Source organism: Caloenas nicobarica, chromosome 5 (genome assembly GCF_036013445.1).
Source record: "Caloenas nicobarica isolate bCalNic1 chromosome 5, bCalNic1.hap1, whole genome shotgun sequence".
Classification (NCBI taxonomy): Eukaryota; Metazoa; Chordata; class Aves; order Columbiformes; family Columbidae; genus Caloenas; species Caloenas nicobarica.
Window position 1 is genome coordinate 7,147,747 of NC_088249.1, and position 17,931 is coordinate 7,165,677.

General features: G+C 42.9%; 1 protein-coding gene across 4 annotated transcripts in view; it reads left to right on the plus strand.

Moving 5' to 3' along the window:
• SYNE2 (spectrin repeat containing nuclear envelope protein 2) overlaps positions 1 to 17,931 on the plus strand; it is a 198,803-nt gene that overhangs the window by 132,996 nt on the left and 47,876 nt on the right. For all 4 annotated transcript variants that reach the window (XM_065635633.1, XM_065635635.1, XM_065635637.1 and 1 more), the window contains 10 exons: positions 698 to 894; positions 2,457 to 2,589; positions 3,472 to 3,654; positions 4,105 to 4,251; positions 6,888 to 7,064; positions 8,822 to 8,977; positions 10,584 to 10,733; positions 13,445 to 13,615; positions 15,590 to 15,723; positions 16,037 to 16,241. In XM_065635633.1, coding sequence (XP_065491705.1) covers positions 698 to 894; positions 2,457 to 2,589; positions 3,472 to 3,654; positions 4,105 to 4,251; positions 6,888 to 7,064; positions 8,822 to 8,977; positions 10,584 to 10,733; positions 13,445 to 13,615; positions 15,590 to 15,723; positions 16,037 to 16,241 — 1,653 coding nt within the window. The remainder of the gene's footprint in view (positions 1 to 697; positions 895 to 2,456; positions 2,590 to 3,471; positions 3,655 to 4,104; positions 4,252 to 6,887; positions 7,065 to 8,821; positions 8,978 to 10,583; positions 10,734 to 13,444; positions 13,616 to 15,589; positions 15,724 to 16,036; positions 16,242 to 17,931) is intronic.

A 17,931-nucleotide genomic window follows, 5' to 3' on the forward strand; every position in this document is an offset into this window, starting at 1 on the left:
AGTAAGATACTTGCACATCACAAAATTACTCAATTCTGCCTTCTCCTTGGGACTGATCTGCTTCCTGTTTGTTTGGGTTTGTTTTTTTTTTTTTCTTTTTTTCTCTTTTGTCATTTTAAACTTCTAGTGAAGTATAGCAAAGGTAAAATGATGCTTTGTTTTTATTCATGTCTAAGCAAACCAGACCACTCTGGTGTCTTCTACTTAATGTCTTCACTGTTCTTCCTCCCTGCTACCATTATTCAATAATTAACCCAACAGCTTCCATCAAGACACTGGTAACATTTTTAAAACAGGACAGAGCCAGAAGGCCATCTAAGGACAGAAGGGCAATAACTTTCTGCTGGGGACAGTCATATGTTTGGACAATGAAGCCAGATCTGATAGAAAGTGTTCATCCATAACCTGAGGTTTACATGTCAAAAAAGGCCATCAAATCATAACACAGTCTTTCTGATAATGCATGAAATTATGTTGATATCTGTCTTGATCTATCCAGAGGAAACAAAAAAAAAAATAATAATAACCTGTGTCCCTTCTGCATGTAGTAAAGTATAGGTTCCATTTGTTTGGAAAATAAAACACATGACACAGGAAATGTGAGGTTAAGGTGTTAGAATAAATGATATATGTTTTGCTAGCTGTGTTTTCGGTTTTTAAAATATTATTGTTTTGCAAACTTCCTATTTTCTGATAGCAAATCAAAAGCAATGTTGATGAAAAGCATGCCAGGCTGTATCAGATGGTGAAAGAAGGGAAGAAATTGCTGACTGCTGTGAGCTGTCCAGAAATAAGAAGCCAGATTAGGAAGATGGAAGAGCAGTGGCTGTCCTTAACCAAAAAAGTTGGCCATGAACTACACAGACTTCAAACATTACTCAAACTGTTGGTCAGGTGAGTATAACTCAGAAAGCAACGAGAGATATCAGCTAGAAATTAGTTTCTGACCTTCTATAGATGTATTTTCTGAAATATGACAGTGACTTATTTAATAACAAAGCTCCTTTAACCTAAAAATGAGAAAAAATTTTTAAAAAATGGTGATAATCAGAAAAGTGGCCCTTTATTACACAGCTGATCTTCTCTCACTGTGTAAACAAATGCTTCAATTCCTGCTTACTTTTGTAGGAACAATGTTTTGATTGCTGCCATTGCAAAGTCAGTGCTTGTATCACAGAATCACAGAATGTCAGGGATTGGAAGGGACCTCGAAAGATCATCCAGTCCAATCCCCCCGCTGGAGCAGGAACACCCAGATGAGGTTACACAGGAAGGTGTCCGGGCGGGTTTGAATGTCTGCAGAGAAGGAGACTCCACAACCTCCCTGGACAGCCCGTTCCAGGCTCTGTCACCCTCACCATGAAGAAGTTTCTTCTCATATTTAAGTGGAACCTCCTGTGTTCCAGTTTGTACCCATTGCCCCTTGTCCTATCATTGGTTGTCACTGAGAAGAGCCTGGCTCCATCCTCCTGACACTCACCCTTTACATATTTATAAACATTAATGAGGTTGCCCCTCGGTCTCCTCCAAACTCAAGACCCCCAGCTCCCTCAGCCTTTCCTCACACGGGAGATGCTCCACTCCCTTCATCATCTTTATTGCTCTGTGCTGGACTCTCTCCAGCAGTTCCCTGTCCCTCCTGAACTGAGGGGCCCAGAACTGGACACAATATTCCAGATGCTTATTGTAGGTGAGAATTAGCTGCATCGTGCTGCAGTTTGTAACACAAGTGTTAACAGAGCTCTGATCATGCTGCCCTAAGCATTTTGGCCTGCTACGAATGCAAGCTGGCCTTGATTCCCATGTAAAGGCATAATGCGCCTGTCTGTGCACCTCGCAAACATTGGAGACCTGCCTGAAATGCTGCCTCAACTTGTGTTTTGAAGGGGAAGGACCCAAGCACGCTCAAGGCTTTCACATGGCCCAAGCCAACTGTCAGTGCAGCCATGGCAGTTCAGGTGAAGATGGTTTGGGGCTCTACAGCCCGGTCCAGGAGCTGATGGAGCAAACTCGGCTCTCCCTGCACCCGCTCTGTGTGCTCTGAGCTCAGACTGGCTGGACACAGAGCGTGCCAGTGTTTGTTGGTATTTACCCCTGCTGTGTGTTCTTGCAGTGTGCACGGTCTCTTCTGGTGGTTTTAAGCTCCAGCAAAGCTCTTTTCCCCCATGCGAGTTTGTCCTGGCAACTGCTGGGTGAACACAGAAAGAGGATGTTTTCAGGGAAAGCAGACCAGCTGAAAGAGCTGATAAGGACAGTCTTGTATGTACCTCCAGCAGAACTGCTGTGTCACACATCAGCCCATGCTGTAGCTGTGCTTCTGCAGGGTTATGTAGCAGGATAGGTGCCAGAATAGCACATACCTCGTCAGAGGGAGGAAGATAGCTTGTAAGGGTGAGAAACATATCCTAGCCTCACCTGGGAGATGGATCTTTGTGTGTTTTGTTTTCTCCTTGTAGCTACAATAGAGACTCGGAGGAATTAATGAAATGGCTGGATTCTGCTCAGCAGAGAATGAATTTTTGGAAGGAGCAGTCTCTCAATGTGTCACAAGATCTTGCCACCATCAGGGATAACATCAACAGCTTATTTGTAAGTAATTTCTTCTGCCAGGTTTAGATAAAACATTGTGACTTCTAGTGAAAATGACCCTTTTGAATGGTTTTTGTATTTGCCATGACCCAGAAGCTGCCCACATAATATAGCACTGAATGGCTGTGTGCCTCAAAGCCACCCGATTTTCTGTGTGGGGCACCATGAGGATGGGAGGCCACCAAAACCATTCCTTCAGATTGCAAGGCCAACCAGAATGCATAAATAATAGAATCCTCTTGTAATAAGCTCCCAACTGCAACACATCACAGCCCAGCCAAGATTTTTTATGCACCTATAGCATAATTGCCTGGTTTCTGTTGTGCTCCTGTTGCCAAATACCAAATACAGCAGGTCAGCCAAGCCGATGAGCCACTTACCATCTGAATCCGGAGTATGGGCTCAGGGAGGGAGCAGAGGTGAAGACAGCGGGGCTGTGAAGATGCTGAGCCAAAGTCAGGGAAGAGAAGCATGCTGAATTGCATTTCCTGTCTTTGCCTGCCCACCTGGTCCTGTGCTCCTCTCTTGTGACTAGCCAGGATGTTCAGCCCCAATGACAGAGAGTGTCTTGTGCAGTTGGAAAGCAAAGAATCATGAAGGTTGGACTGGTAGGTGTGAGCTGGCCAGAGACTCAAGGACTAGAGTCGGTCCCTGGACCACTGTGTGAAGTGGGGATGGGGATATTCTCAGTCCCTGTGGAGCAAAATGTGGTATTCAGCATTGTATAAAACTGGGCAGAAAAAGGCCATACCTGCTGCCAGAACATGCTGAGTTTAGGTTTTCTGAACTTTTCATCCTGTGACTGAAAACGCAGTTTGTCTTATTTATTTAAATAGATACTTAAATATTTACCCTCTTTTAAATTTCTCCTGTGCATCTCAGACATTCTCTAAGGAAGTTGATGACAAATCCTCCTTGAAGTCATCTGTGGTGAGCACTGCCAACCAGCTTTTTCACTTGAAGCAAGCTGATACTGCAGCGCTTCGGTCATCTCTGGCAAAGTTTGAGCAAAAATGGGGAGAACTGATTATACAGCTCCCGGCCATCCAAGAAAAGCTTCACCAGGTGAGGAGAAACTCTGCTGCCATGTCTCAGTTCAAGCTAAATAATTACTTTAAAATATTGCCGCTGGGATTCAGGCAGCTGCTGTATAAGGCCCACAAAGCACCTCTTTCCTAATTAGCTGTCTGTCTTGCTTTCAGAATATCCCCAATATTGTACTGCAGTTTAATTATTGCAGTGTTCTTCCTGGGCTGTTTTACATGTATCTTTCATCTTTACAGTTTTATCTGAAAGTCTGTTACAATTAGAAAGAATTTCATTTCAAATGTCTGAATTCTTGAACTTCTCTTAATTTAAGTCATATGGCCCCCTGGAGCACAGGGCTCACTTTCAAGTTCATACCCTGATAATTGCAATTACAGTGCCTAAGCCTTTCTAAAAATACAGCTGTCATCTTCCTTGATATTTCTAACAAGCAGAGTGTAGAGGATTTGTTATATGCTTTACCCCCAGCTTCAGATGGAAAAACTTTCATCACGGGAAGCTATTGTTGAACTAATGACCTGGCTGGACCATGTGGAACAACAGCAGGGACATGAGGAGCCAATAAATTCACAATGCAGTGCTGCCCAAGTCAGAAGCCTCCTTCGGAAGTACAAGGTAAATGGGAAGCTGCAAATCCAGACCTTCTGCGAGATGTCTGGCTGTAACAAGGATGGAAACAGCCTACAGGCACTGTCATAAGCTTCCCCTTGCTCTCAGGAGGGTTCCTCAAACAGTCTCAAATATGCCTTAACATCTTCCTTTATAAAAACCTTTTGCTTCCATGCCGAAAAAAACACTGCCTGCCCTGCAACACAGTTACTGCCTGCTGTGCTATCATCTCTTCCTCATGCTGTCCCATCTGTCTTGCTAGTTCTCTCTCTCTCTTATGTTTAGATTATAAAATGTGTTGAGCAGGAAAGCTTTGCTTCCTTAGGAAGAAGGACTCTGTGTTTGTGCTGTGTTTCAGTCTGCCTTTTCAACAAGGAGTACCTCATAATGGAGCTCCATAACCAGCATCCATTTAACTAGAGAATAGGGTTTTGAATATTATATTTCATCAAAAGAGATAACCTGCTAGGAAAGAGGGACAAGATGAACGTCCCTGCAGAGAGAGAGAGTCTGCCCCAGCAGACTCTTGCCTCTGTTCGGATGCTAAAGCACCAGTGGCAGAGGCTGATTGCCCCAGCCACAGGAAGGATTCAAACCATGCTTGTACCTCTATAGATGCCAGGGAGCCCAACCTCAGGGCACAAATCCCTGCAGAGCCATATTTTGCTCTGCCCTTGCAGAGCTACCGAGCGGTGCCCTGGGCTCCGGCAGGACAACAGTTCTCAGTCTGCAGCTCCAATTCTCAGGCACTTTGGTACTGCATGTAAGGCAATGCCAATGTAAGCATTTCTTTCAGAGTGCCTTAGTGTAGCAGATCTGTAACATTTGGGTCTGTATCAGTTGGGTTTGGAAGTTGGAACATGTAGGTGAGGTGCTCTTTTTAACTCTTTGGGTATTTAGAGGTCTGTTTGTAGGTGTGCCTTGTGCACTTGTCAGCAATTTGGGGATGTTTATGCTGAGAAGAAAGCTGGGATGAGGGTCAGGAATTCCTACGGGGAAGCAGCTATGGCTTTAATACCTCTGCTGTGGTATTTCCTGGTGGCTTTTTTCTGGGTGTTACTAGATACGTTGAGGAGCCCTTTCCTCCCTTCTTCTCCTAAGACCACCTGAAATAAAAAGGCATCCATGGCTCAGTATTGGGGCCAGTTCTCTTTAAAATCTTTATCAATGATCTGGATGAGGGGATTGAGTGCACATGGTAAGTTTGCAGATGACACCAAATTGGGTGGGAGTGTTGATCTGCTCAAAGGTAGGAAGGCTCTACAGAGGGATCTGGACCAGCTGGGTTGTTGTGCTGAGGCCAGTTGTATGAGGTTCAACAAGGCCAAGTGCCGGGTCCTGCACCTGGGTCTCAACAACCCCAGGCAGCGCTACAGGCTTGGGGAAGAGTGGCTGGAAAGCGCCTGGCAGAGAGGGATCTGGGGGTGTTGGCTGACAGCAGCTGAACATGAGCCAGCAGTGTGCCCAGGTGGCCAAGAAGGCCAACAGCATCCTGGCTTGTATCAGGAATGGTGTGGCCAGCAGGACTATGGAAGCGATCGTCCCCTGTACTCAGTGCTGGTAAGGCCGCATCTTGAATCCTGTGTTCAGTTTTGGGCCCCTCACTACAGGAAAGACATTGAGGTGCTGGAGAGAGTTCAGAGGAGGGTGATGAGGCTGGTGAGGGGCCTGGAGCACAAGTCTGATGAGGAGCGGTTGAGGAAACTGGGGCTGTTCAGCCTGGAGAACAGGAGGCTGAGGGGAGACCTGATCGCTGTCTGCAACTATCTGAAAGGAGGTTGTAGCATGGAGGGGGTTGGTCTCTTCTCCTGAGTAGCAAGTGATAGGACAAGAGGAAATGGCCTCAAGTTGTGCCAGGGGAGGTTTAGATTGGATATTAGGAAAAATTTCTTCACGGGAAGTGTTGTGAAGCACTGGAATAGGCTGCCCAGGGAAGTAGTGGAGTTGTCATCCCTGAAGGGGTTTAAAAGACATGTAGATGACACTCTTAGGGACATGGTTTAGTGGTAGATTTAGGTTATGGTTGGACTCGCTGATCTTAAGGGTTTCTTCCAGCCAAAATGATTCTATGATTTTATGATTCTGTCATTCTCACTTTGCATCTAGTTTCTCACTTGTCTCTGTGGGCAAGGACACTGGTGCTGGAGGACACTTTTTCCTCCCAGATATTCTGATATTCTCTTCTGATACCAGATATTTTGGTAAAGGAGCACAAGCTCTTGTCTGCACTTGTCTGTGAGTCACAGGAGTATGGGAAGGCCTCGGTCTCAGCCTAATCTGAGCCCATGGCTGTGTGATGGTCACAGACAGGTGGGGGTGATGGATAAAATACTGGGTCTCGTACCCCCAGGTTTTATTCCCTGCTCTGGCACTAGCTTGGCCTTACCTTGAGCTACCCAGGTAATGACAGTGATTTTCTGCAAAAGCTTCAGTGAATGGAAATAGCTACACAGATACAGAATGGTAAAAATTGAGAATTATTCCTACAGCCAGTTCTCTCTCAGAAAAATGTTTTAGGCCATGTTTCAGAATAAGCCATGAATGTCCCATGACTCTGCCTTGAAGCATCATTGGAACTAATTGGATTAAAACTGCCAAACTAATTTTTTTACGTTTTTCTTCTTCCCCTCCACCCCCTCCAGGAATATATGATGGAAATGAACTTTAAACAGTCGACAGTAGATTTTGTTAACCAGTCACTCTTGCAGATGAGCACTTGTGATGTGAAAAGCAAGCGGTATGAAAGGACAGAATTTGCAGAGTGTCTTGGAGAAATGAATCTGCAGTGGCACAGGCTGCAGGCGTCTCTGAACAGAAAGGTTTGATTGAGTTCTCTTTGCTTACTCATTGACTATGCTAGTGCTTTGTATTTTACAAGCAGCCCCTCTCCCTGAGACTGCAAACACTGTTGGATGCAGTGAGATTCCCTGTGCTCTGCTCTCTGTCCATCGTGCTGTCTCATGGACAGCCTATGGAGTGGTCTTGTAGCACATCAGCCATCAGGTGGTGGGCAGGCATCCAACCTTCAGCAAGGTCTGGGAGGTTAAATTCTCCTGTAAGCTGCAGTGAGGGAAAATAGACAAAATCTGCTCTTCATTGACAGCCTGGGATTTACCCTAGTTGACTGTATCAGAAGGAAAATAAAAAGATTCCTCATAGGAAAAAAATACAGTTAGTGACATGGCAACAAAGACGACCTGTATTGACAAAACTATGAAAAAGGACGAATTCAGAGTAGTGTCTGCAGGGGAATCTGTTGGAGCTTTGCGTGTCGTAAAAGCTGAGGCATTTAAAACTGAATGGAGAAAATGCTGGATGGTTTGTGGGAAAGAGGAGGTGCTGCACTGCTTGGTACAAACAGCCAGGCGCGGCTCAGCAAACACAGCTCCAAAAAGTAAACAACCCCTCCACATGCCATATGATGGGAATGAGAAATAGGGATATATTAAGCTACCACCCATTTTCCTGTTGTAGCAGTTGGATTTGCCAAAAAAGTAATTATTAAGTAAGTAGTGTTGACAGCTGTATTCAGATGGGGACATATGACCCTGCTGGAAAAGGCACAGCAGGGATTGGTTCCTGGCCCTTCTCCAGCCCTCCTGGGTCAATGGACATGAGTTTCTCTGTGTCTGTGTCCTCCTTCTGCAGTAATTAAATATGGTTTCCCAATGGAGTGCTTTGAAGATCAGCAGCTAACAGGCAAATTCTACATGTAGACTAACTAAACCAGCACATCTTCTGTGTTTCTCTGTAGAAAATCTGTTTCAGACAGTGCCTCAAAATTACTTTATTCTAGTGATACTGGAAATAATCCATGCATCCAGAATTAGTTGCCACTCCTGTGTGCCCCAGCGCCCAGAAAAGCTAGTGTGACTCATGTGATATGGAAAAGACCAGCGGAAGGTTCAGATACCAAAATGCAAACATGAGGCCACTGGAACGAATCCCTCTACCAGCACATTCTTCTTTTTTCTCTGTTTCTCTCCTGAACTTACAGGGCTTTGGGATAAGCTGCCCTCTCTGAATCCAGATACAGAGACTGCTGGTCAAACAGAAAATTCCCCAATTTTTCGGACTCAAAAGTCTTCCAGAAACATTTTCAAGTGGAAAATTCAGTTCATGCACAATTGAAAATTTCAATGATGAAATTTCAGTTTGGCGGGGAGTAATATTCTTTAACCATTTTGAAGAGACGGCATTCTAGGATTTAACGGATCCTCATGGCCAAGAATGAAGATAGGAGACTTGAGGTCCTTATTAGTAACTTTGTTGGTGGGTTTTATGGAGAATGAGGTTTTCAGACTCTGTATAAATGTGTCCACATAGCCCAGGGTCCCCCAACTTGCCAGGTCCGCAGGCTGCCAGCTCCAGAACCCACCCTGCCTTGTTTCCTTCCCAGGGAAAAGGGCAGATCCTAAAGAAACGGTAAAACTTATTAGCTTTTCCTTTAAAAATATTTTCTCTAAATAGTATTTTCAATGTAAATATTGTAATCTCAAATTTTGACATGGAAGGGGTGCCCTGCTTCTGCCCACCTCTAGGTTTAAGTAAGCTAAACTAGTTCTGTAACTTTCAGATACAAGACCTGGAGCGTATTTTGGAGGATATTACTGAAAATGAGAACAAAGCGCAGACTCTACGCAACTGGCTGGAAGCTCAGAGTGATCGACTGAGATCTTTACAAACCCCGGCAAGTCTGATCTCTGCACAGAACACATTAGACGATTGCAAGGTAAAGCATTATATGTGCGATATTATTGTAAAAAACATACTTAGCAATTTGCTGAATTCAGACTAAACAGCTGCACAGATTTTAATAGGAAAAAAATGCAAAGAAAATTACCATTTCCTAGAAGAATACTATAATGAAATTTTAGTTAAAGCATGTTAGATTCAGGTGATAAAGAGCCACTTTTAATAGCGGATTACTATTTTATGGGTTTTTTTTCCTCCTACTGAAGAAGCATCTGCTGCTGTTTCATGGTATTTGGAGTGTTGTGTAGCAATACTGTAAATCTTATTCTGAGATGCCTGCAAAAGAAGTAGTTCTCAGTTCAGCACAGCCGTGGCAAAAGCTACCAATTCCATTAGTTTGAAGAGCTCTGTAGTAGAAATGTTGTGGAAAGTACACAGTCCCATTTGGAAAAATAGCAACTCTCTCTGCTCCTGCCCTAGAATGTGATATCTCTAGACTAGCCTCAAGAATCTGGTCTTTGGTTTTGTGGTGTATTTCTAGGCAGCAGCTCCCTCAAAATTAGTACAGGTGCAGCCAGCTAATAATTGGCTCCTATTACTCTGACAGTCTGCTGTTTTCATTCAGTACAGTGTTCTCTCTCTATTTTTTAACATGGAATATGTTCTTTCATTGCCATGGTTACGTGTCTCTCTCCTGTAGTAGGCTGCTTTTATTGCCTAGAGTGCTCTGTTACACTCTGAGTTGCTTGACTCTCCGAAGCACCCTGGAATGTGTTGAGGGGCCAAAATGGAAGAAAGACACAGAGTATCTTTGACTAAAACATTAACTTGCTCACAGCAAGGTACAGTGCTAGGGTGCAGGTGGCTAAAATGTTTCATTAGAATTAATTTGCTCAATAAAAAGGAGGTCCAAATTTGCAAATGTTTTAGGGGCAGTAAGTGGGGAAAAAAAAGATCAAGACTTTTAAGTGTAGTATTATAGGAAAATGTTACAGCCCATTGGGTGTATGGACATTTACTCATGTTGTGAAGAACTTATTGCTGAGCTTTCCCCAGCATGTCAAGACTAGTTTATAATCTCGCTGATTGTGTTAGGTGGGAAGTTATTCTCCCAGGCATCTCATTGATTTCAGTGGGGTTTCTTTCTCCCATGGGAGAAAGCCTCTGACTAAGAGGACAAGCAGAAAATAACTTTTGAGAAGTCGTTAGGATGTCAGGGACTCTTGTATTGCAAAACCAGTTCCTGTCTTGTCTTTGTCTGCTGGAGCAGAGGAGGACCCAAGTGCTAACCTGCCCAGGAAGCTCAGCTGCATTAATAGAAAAACTTTTTGCATCTGGTACCAAGAGACCTGCATGGTGGCTGAGGAATTAGCTCCTGATGATTTCCTTCGCAAGCATGATGTCCAGTGCTCATGCTGCCACTAAATGGACTGATTTTAGCTCTACCTGCAGGAGGCTACCTAAAGCAGCCACTGTCATTTTGAATTCCTGTAAAGCAGTGGTGATGGTATTTCATGGCTTACACAGAATTGATTTTAAAGAAGAAAGGTTTGTCTAAGCTCCTCACACAGAAGGGTTATTTTATGCTCTCATTAAGAGATCATATTTATCTTCCTTTTTTTTTTTTTTCTTTTTTCGTTTAGGAGCTAGAAAATCAACTCACAACTAAATCCAAAATTCTTGATGAGCTCAAACGGAGTTTGGCTTTGAATAGTGGTGTGGAACAAACCCCAGAAGCCCTGTCTGTCAGGGTAGCTGAGCTCTGTGCAATGATGGACAGCATTGCAAGCCAGGTAAAAAGCTTTGTTTGTGTTCAGATTTCCTTCACTACATATCCTTAACCATTGGTGTTATTAATCTTCTTCATGGGATGGCAGGAGCTGGTATAAAAAAGATGCAAAGTATTCCTAACTCTTAATCGTAACCTTCCTAAGGGCTTCCTTTTAAGTCTTTAATGTAAATTAATGTATTTCCAAGGTTGAGAGAGGAAAAGAAGTCTGATCTTGAAGCAGTTTGAATACAGGCAAGGAGGGACAGACCCCCATCTGCAGCTTAAGAAAATAAAGAAATAGCACTGCTATTTTTCTGTCAAGTTGAAAATGAAAACCTTAAACTCTCATTCTTGATCTGCTTCTCTTTCATACCCTGGTCATTCTTCCTTGTAGTACACTGGTGGAAGCTGCCCGCTCCTGCCCTGTTCTCACTGCAGTTTTTCCATCTCCCAGTTGCTCTTTCATCCACACACCTGGATGGCTTTTGCAGTCTTCACAGCCCATATAGGTTCCAGTTGCTTCAGGAAGAGTCTGGCAGAATGGTTTCCCATGCACATTGACTCCCAGAAGTTTGCATTTATAATTATGTTATCTTTATGCCTGGAACTGATCTTTTTTATCTAGATGTAATTGCTAGGCACAGAAAATATGAGTACATTAATGGATTTAAATTTGTAATAATAAATAACCATATACTGAAGAGGATTATACATGATGCAGTGATTGTGTTTACAGTAAAGATTCCCTTGCACTGTCTCTTATAAATGCCTTGCTTTTGTTCCTGAAAACCTTGTGAAACCTGAACCCTTTTGCTTGAACTCTTCCACGTGAGGTGTCAGTCCAGGCTGGGTCTGCTGCTTCTTGGTTTAAGTTTCAACAGAAATGATGTGGCTGTTTCTTAGCAAGAAAGCAGAGAAATTTTTGTCTGTGTACATGATGAAAGTTTTTCCTTCCACTGTGGAGCTGGGGATAGAAATTTGTAGGATTGACAGCCTCGTGTTTTTTTCTTCTTGCAGTCGCCATGGTTCATATTAATTTTAGTATTTTTATGACCTAAGTATCAAACTTACAAACTGCAGAATATTCTTATAGCCTCGTTGTCTGCATGTGCAATGAAACACCGAGTGCAGCTTTCTTCCTACAAGTGACTGCTCTCAGCAGAGCCAGGCTGGGATTTCAAATGGGATTTTCAAATGGTTGGTGACCTCATTAATGTTTATAAATATATAAAGGGTGGGTGTCATGAGGATGGAGCTAGGCTCTTCTCGGTGACAACCAACAGTAAGACAAGGGGTAATGGGTTCAAGCTGGAACACAAGAGGTTCCACTTAAATGTGAGAAGAAACTTCTTCTCAGTGAGGGTGACAGAACACTGGAACAGGCTGCCCAGGGGGGTTGTGGATTCTCCTTCTCTGGAGACATTCAAAACCCGCCTGGACGCCTTCCTGTGTAACCTCACCTAAGTTTTCCTGCTCTGGCAGGGGGATTGGACTAGATGATCTTTCGAGGTCCCTTCCAATCCCTAACATTCTGTGATTCTGTGATTCTGTGAAATACAGGTCTAAGGAGCTGTGATGCTGTGATCGTGTTGTCCGTAGGTTGATCTCAAGACTGTGAGTCTGTGGCCCAGAGACGTTTCATGAGCACGATGTCTTTCCATCTTCCTTGTGTGGGCAGTAATGAGCTACAGGCTACAAAAAGCAATTAGAGATTCCTCCCACCTATACCATGATTCAAATGAGAACAGGGATGATTAATCCATCAGCTCCTGTGTGCCTGGAACTAGGATACAATGATCTATGCAGTCTGTTTAGGGTGAACTACGGTGCAGAAAAGTTTTCATCTTCCATTGTGTGGATGCATAGTCAGAACTGAAATCTGGCATCTGGTTTTGCCAGGTTCCATGGAGAGATGCTTGTTTCTTTGCCTAGTTTTCATGCTTTCCTCGAAGCATCTGGTACTGGCATGACTGAAAATAGATATGAATGTTTTGTCTAACCCAGGATATGCCTTATGTATTTAACTGATACATAAGGATAAAAATGACAAATCACACTGAAGGTGGACTGTGGCTTTTTGTTTGTTTGTATGTGGCAAATGGAAACCACACTTGCCGCTATATAGGTTAAATGACTGTAATAATAAAAAAGATACAGAAAACAAAGAGGATATCCATAATTTAATTTCATATGAGAATCCTAAAGTTCGTAGACTGTGATTCAGGTGGGCCTGCATTATTAGAGCACAATGGCCTAAAAGGGATGATAGCTCTCCAGGGTGTTGTAGTAGTAGCCTCTTTTTCCATACAAAACAATTTCTGTTCAGATTTTCTTTAAAATTAAACTTGATCTCTGGATCAAACTATCTGCTTCCTAAGAAGATCAACCTCTTCCCACTTCAGGTTGATTTTGGCAGGAAGGAATAAGGAGTTCATTATTTCAGTACTCTCTAGTTTTGGGGGTGTTCTGGAGTTGTGGCTGACAGAATAGTGCTATCTTGAACTCTGGTTAAATTTTTATTTCCAGCAAATTCTTATACTTTATTCTAAATACTGTTTACTGCTTGGTTTGAAGCCCGCACAATTCCTTACCCAGTAGGAAAATACTCTAACTTGTGAAAAATCCTTGTGGATTATCATGGAGTGAGCACTGAGCTTAGATTTTTACATCAATTTAAACACGATTTATGTCAGGACTACCCAAGAAATAGTAACAAATGTGGTTTGTTTGCAGGTTGCACAGCTAAAGACCTCAATGCAGTCAATACTGGAGCAGTGGAGAGTATATGACGAAATTTATGGAGAAGTCAGCCTGATGACGACAAGATATTTGTACTGCATAGACCAGCGCAAATCTTCTGTGGTGTCATTGGAAGCTTTGAAAAAACAGGTCAAAACTCTCCAGGTAACTCTACTGAAGTTGTCTTATTTCTGTCCCTCCTTCCCTCCTTCCCTCCTTCCCTCCTTCCCTCCTTCCCTCCTTCCCTCCTTCCCTCCTTCCCTCCTTCCCTCCTTCCCTCCTTCCCTCCTTCCCTCCTTCACTTTTAACAAACTCCACTGGAAAAAAGGCAGAAAAATGTATCTGAGCAACTTCCTCTTTAGTTTAGTGCTATTGAAGTCAGTGGAATATATGTATTTTTTTTTAATCTCTGGACTTTTTACTTTATTTAGTGCATAAGTTCAACTTTGGTGCAATTTAGGTACCGAAGTTCAAGAGATGAGTACAGCTGCGACTATGTCTGCCTTTCTGTGGGTTAGCAGAGCCTCCATTTCAGGTTGCAAAGATCCCTTGACGTTTTATTTTTCTCCATGTGCATCCCCATATGAAGCACCAGGTCCTCATGGTCCCTTACCCTACAGAGTCCAGGTGGACATGTCCACTCCACCACCATCCTTCATGCTAATGTCTCCTCAGTCCATGTCTAATCCACATGGACAGCAGGAAGTTCGGCGGAAAATACAACTGGTAAAGGAAAACGTAATGTTATCTCCGGATGTGTTTGCTTAAAGGTTACTCAGCATTCAAGTGAAAGATGTTGGTTCTCTGCTCATTGTTTAAAAGGAAATTTGCCCCTTCTCTTAGCTTCCCAGGCAAATATCCTGCCATAAGGCTGAAGGATAACCTGGAAGGAGATGCCTGTGCATCAGTGCTGGGACTTGGTGCAGAAATGAAGGGGACCTGGGAGAAAATTGGTGAAGGGACCCTGTCTTTAAGTCTGTGATTTAAACACTCCCCTTGGGGTACTATGTCCCAGCCACTGTACTGACACATTTTGCATCGAAGTGTTATTTGCATAAAGCATCTTTCTGTGTATAAATGGCACTGGACAAATGGTCCAGGGCGCAGGATTCCCCTTCCCAAAAGCTGTGGCTTGGATTTGGTGGGTGCAGCAGCCCCGAGGCAGAGCAAGGGGATGCCCGAGCCTGGGGATGCCCGAGCCTGGTGTTTCTGATTCCTCCAGCGCAAAGTCAACTCTTCAGTCGCCCTTCAGAGAGCTGGAGTTGTCTGTGCAGCCTCTGAATGAGGCTGAGCATAAATACCGGGCGTAAATGCTCTGGATTGTCCTGCTGCTCTGCTTGGCTTTATAGAGCCTGAGTGGGGAGTCTAGAGCAGGCTGCCAGGCTGGCTCCAGGTCTGAACATTTTTACAGATACGGCTAAAATCACCTTACCTGGCTTTAAACAGGTGTTGAAAGGCTGTGTAAACGCTCCCTGTTTCGGTGTAAACAAGGCCTGTTTTGGTTTATTTTTAAGTTATATCAAAAGTGGTGCAGGCCAGACTGAGGCTGTGACTCCTGGGTGCGTGTCTCTTGGCAGTAAAACCTGCATAAGCACTTTCTACCCTCACATGGGGACATGTAATAAATGGATGGAACTGGGCACCTTCTGAACTCCATCTTTCCATAACCCTCTGTATTTTTAATGTGGATCAATTCACAGATACAATCCACATCAGGGTTCTGCGACCGCCTGTATCAGGAGAGGGAACATACAGCCAGGGACAGGAGTTGTCAAACCAGCTTTACTGCCAATACAAATTTCCCTGAAACAGTGGCTTAAAATAAAAACATTTTTGGTTTCTAGTGAATTAATTTAATCAGTTCAAAGCTGTGGGTTTGTTAAATGAGCTGTTTCTTTAAGAGCAAATAAATGACCAGTTTAAAATAGGCCTTTTGAATTATTTTTTTTAACTTGGACCATTTCACTTCTCTTTTAGCTTCCTAATTTTTAGGATCGGGTGTTATATTTTTCACAAATATTTTAATCTGTGCTGCTGCAAACATGTGGTATTATTGCTACTGTATTCCTACCAGTCTATAGAGGAAGCTATACTTAGGTCATTCAGCTCCACAACTAATTGCAATAATACATTTTGCAGTCTCTTCAAGATGAATCAGAGAACAGTGAAGAAAGTTGGGCGAAGCTCCAGGCTGCTGCCAGTAACCTGAAGAAGAACTGCTCCCCCTCCTTTACAGAGATTATTGAACAGAAGTGCACAGAGGCACAGACTAGGTAAGCTTGCAAAAAAAGATCCCCAGTTATTAGTATTTAAGAAAAAAAAAAAGTTGCTGAGGCAGGACTTGAATGACTGTCAGATTTTTAAATCTAGACTAATACAACTCACTTGTCTAAGGGCACCTGTGTGAGGAGTAGCTGATACCACCTTTTTTGTGATGAATCACAGAGCACAAAATGGTGCTCTGTCAGCGGGTTTTCCATAGCGTGGGTATGAATGCAAAGAAACTCGCACAGGAATCCTGCACCAAATCATATTCTGGAGGAGAATCTACTACAAAAATGCTCTTATCCTTTGATGTGTTGGCAGGTGGAACTCAGTAAATGAAGACATCACAGATCAACTGCGAGCAGCACAAGCAACTCTGCAGCTTTGGGAGCCCTTTGATACTTCATGTACCGAGGCAGCAGCCAAGTTAGAACAGCACAAAGAGCAGTGCGCTCAGCTCTTGGATGCTCATGTGCCTGAGGATAACATGATAGAAACCCTGGAGCAGAGGATACAGGATATAAAGGTACATTAATATGTTTCTGCTACCTGGTACAAACCAGGATTTTTTTTTTGAGAATCAAATCAAAAGAATGCTTTTTTTCCCCCTCTTCTCCCCAAAATTCAGTCAGCAGAAAACATAAAATCTGTGGGTTTTTTCCATTAACAGGCGCCTTTGTATTTCCTTTAGATACTTTGACCAGAACCTGAGACCAAACCAGACTAGAGTTAGCATAGGATGAGAAGAGAGCAGAAGGGAGCAATCATGTTCCATCTCTGCCCTTGTCTGGTCAATACAAAGAATCAGGTCCGTGTTGTGGTTAAACCAGCACAGCCTGTTTTGGAAGGAATCATTAAACCAAAAATTATTTACTTTATGGGACACTGCTTGGGAGGAGAGATAGTATCTACTAGAACAATAGCTGGTGAAAAAATACCAGTTTTCCAGAACACAGAACCTTCTTGAGGTCCTCTGCAATTTTCAAATTGGTTTTATTTGGGTTTGGTACTTTTTTTTTGGCCTGGTCTGATAATTTCACAGATTTCTGAGCTTATTAGATTATTCTAAATGCTTCTGACTTTAGACAAATGAGATCTCATGCTGAGACCAGAGGGTACATTTGACTCTCTTAGACAGCAGAGCTGTCATTAGGTTCTGACACTTTCGGTTTATTCAGACTGCAATGAAGAAATATAATAATCCTTATTTCAGGACAGAGCAATGATTCATCATGCTTTGTGAACCTCAAGCCACATTGGAAGGAGCCCAAAGTACTCTATTTTGCATGTGGCCAATTAAGAAACTTTACGTTATGGGAAAGAGGACTCCAGTATTTCTTCACATGTCAGAAAAAACTGACAGCAGCAAAACTTAGACCCAAACATTTTCACTTTCTTCTGATCTATTAATGGCTGTGGCATTAATTCATCAATATATCAGCAGAAAGGCATCACATTTTCTGGAAACTTTTGGGAAGTGTTTTGCACCTACTAAGCAAGGCATGACCACTGGAGTGCCATTAGCACCAGAGATCCTGTCCTGGTATGTGTGGGTAGGACACACAGAATTTATTGTGTTTTTTGAAAGTGGTGAGTTAGAAGAATGGGGATCAGTGGTATGGCATTTGAGTTACGTGTGTTTGAAAATAGATGTGCATTACAAAACTGTATTTAATCACTCTAATCTTTTGCTGTAGGAAGGATTATGGTTTTATGGAACTCTGTTGCCACATTAAATTAAAATAAAGTCCTGTGTAGAGAGTAAGAAACCAAAATTGGTTTTTTACTAAATGGCTGAAGCGGCAGTTTACAATATGATCCATTCCAAAGACAGGGGTCAGGAGCAAAGAGCTATTTTGCTTTTTAGGGAAATGTGTCTGTTCTTTGCTGTCAATCACAAGTCTTTGTTCATTAATCACAGAAAAGACAATATACAGTGGCAAATCCAGGGGGTTTCATGGCTGGAAGTAAATGACAGTTCTAGAAATAGGTACATTTCAAGACGACATCTTGCTATTCCTTGGCCAGGTCAAAACACTGAACAAATATAAAATTACTCCCTTTGTTCTTGTCCTGCCTTTAGAGTTTAAATTTATAGCATCATTTCTGTAGTAAAAGGGAATAAATAAAACCAAAACCTCAGTCACTAAGGGATCCAAAGTACTGGAATGTGTGTAACACAATACCATTTCCTATCTCATAGCATGGCCCAGCTA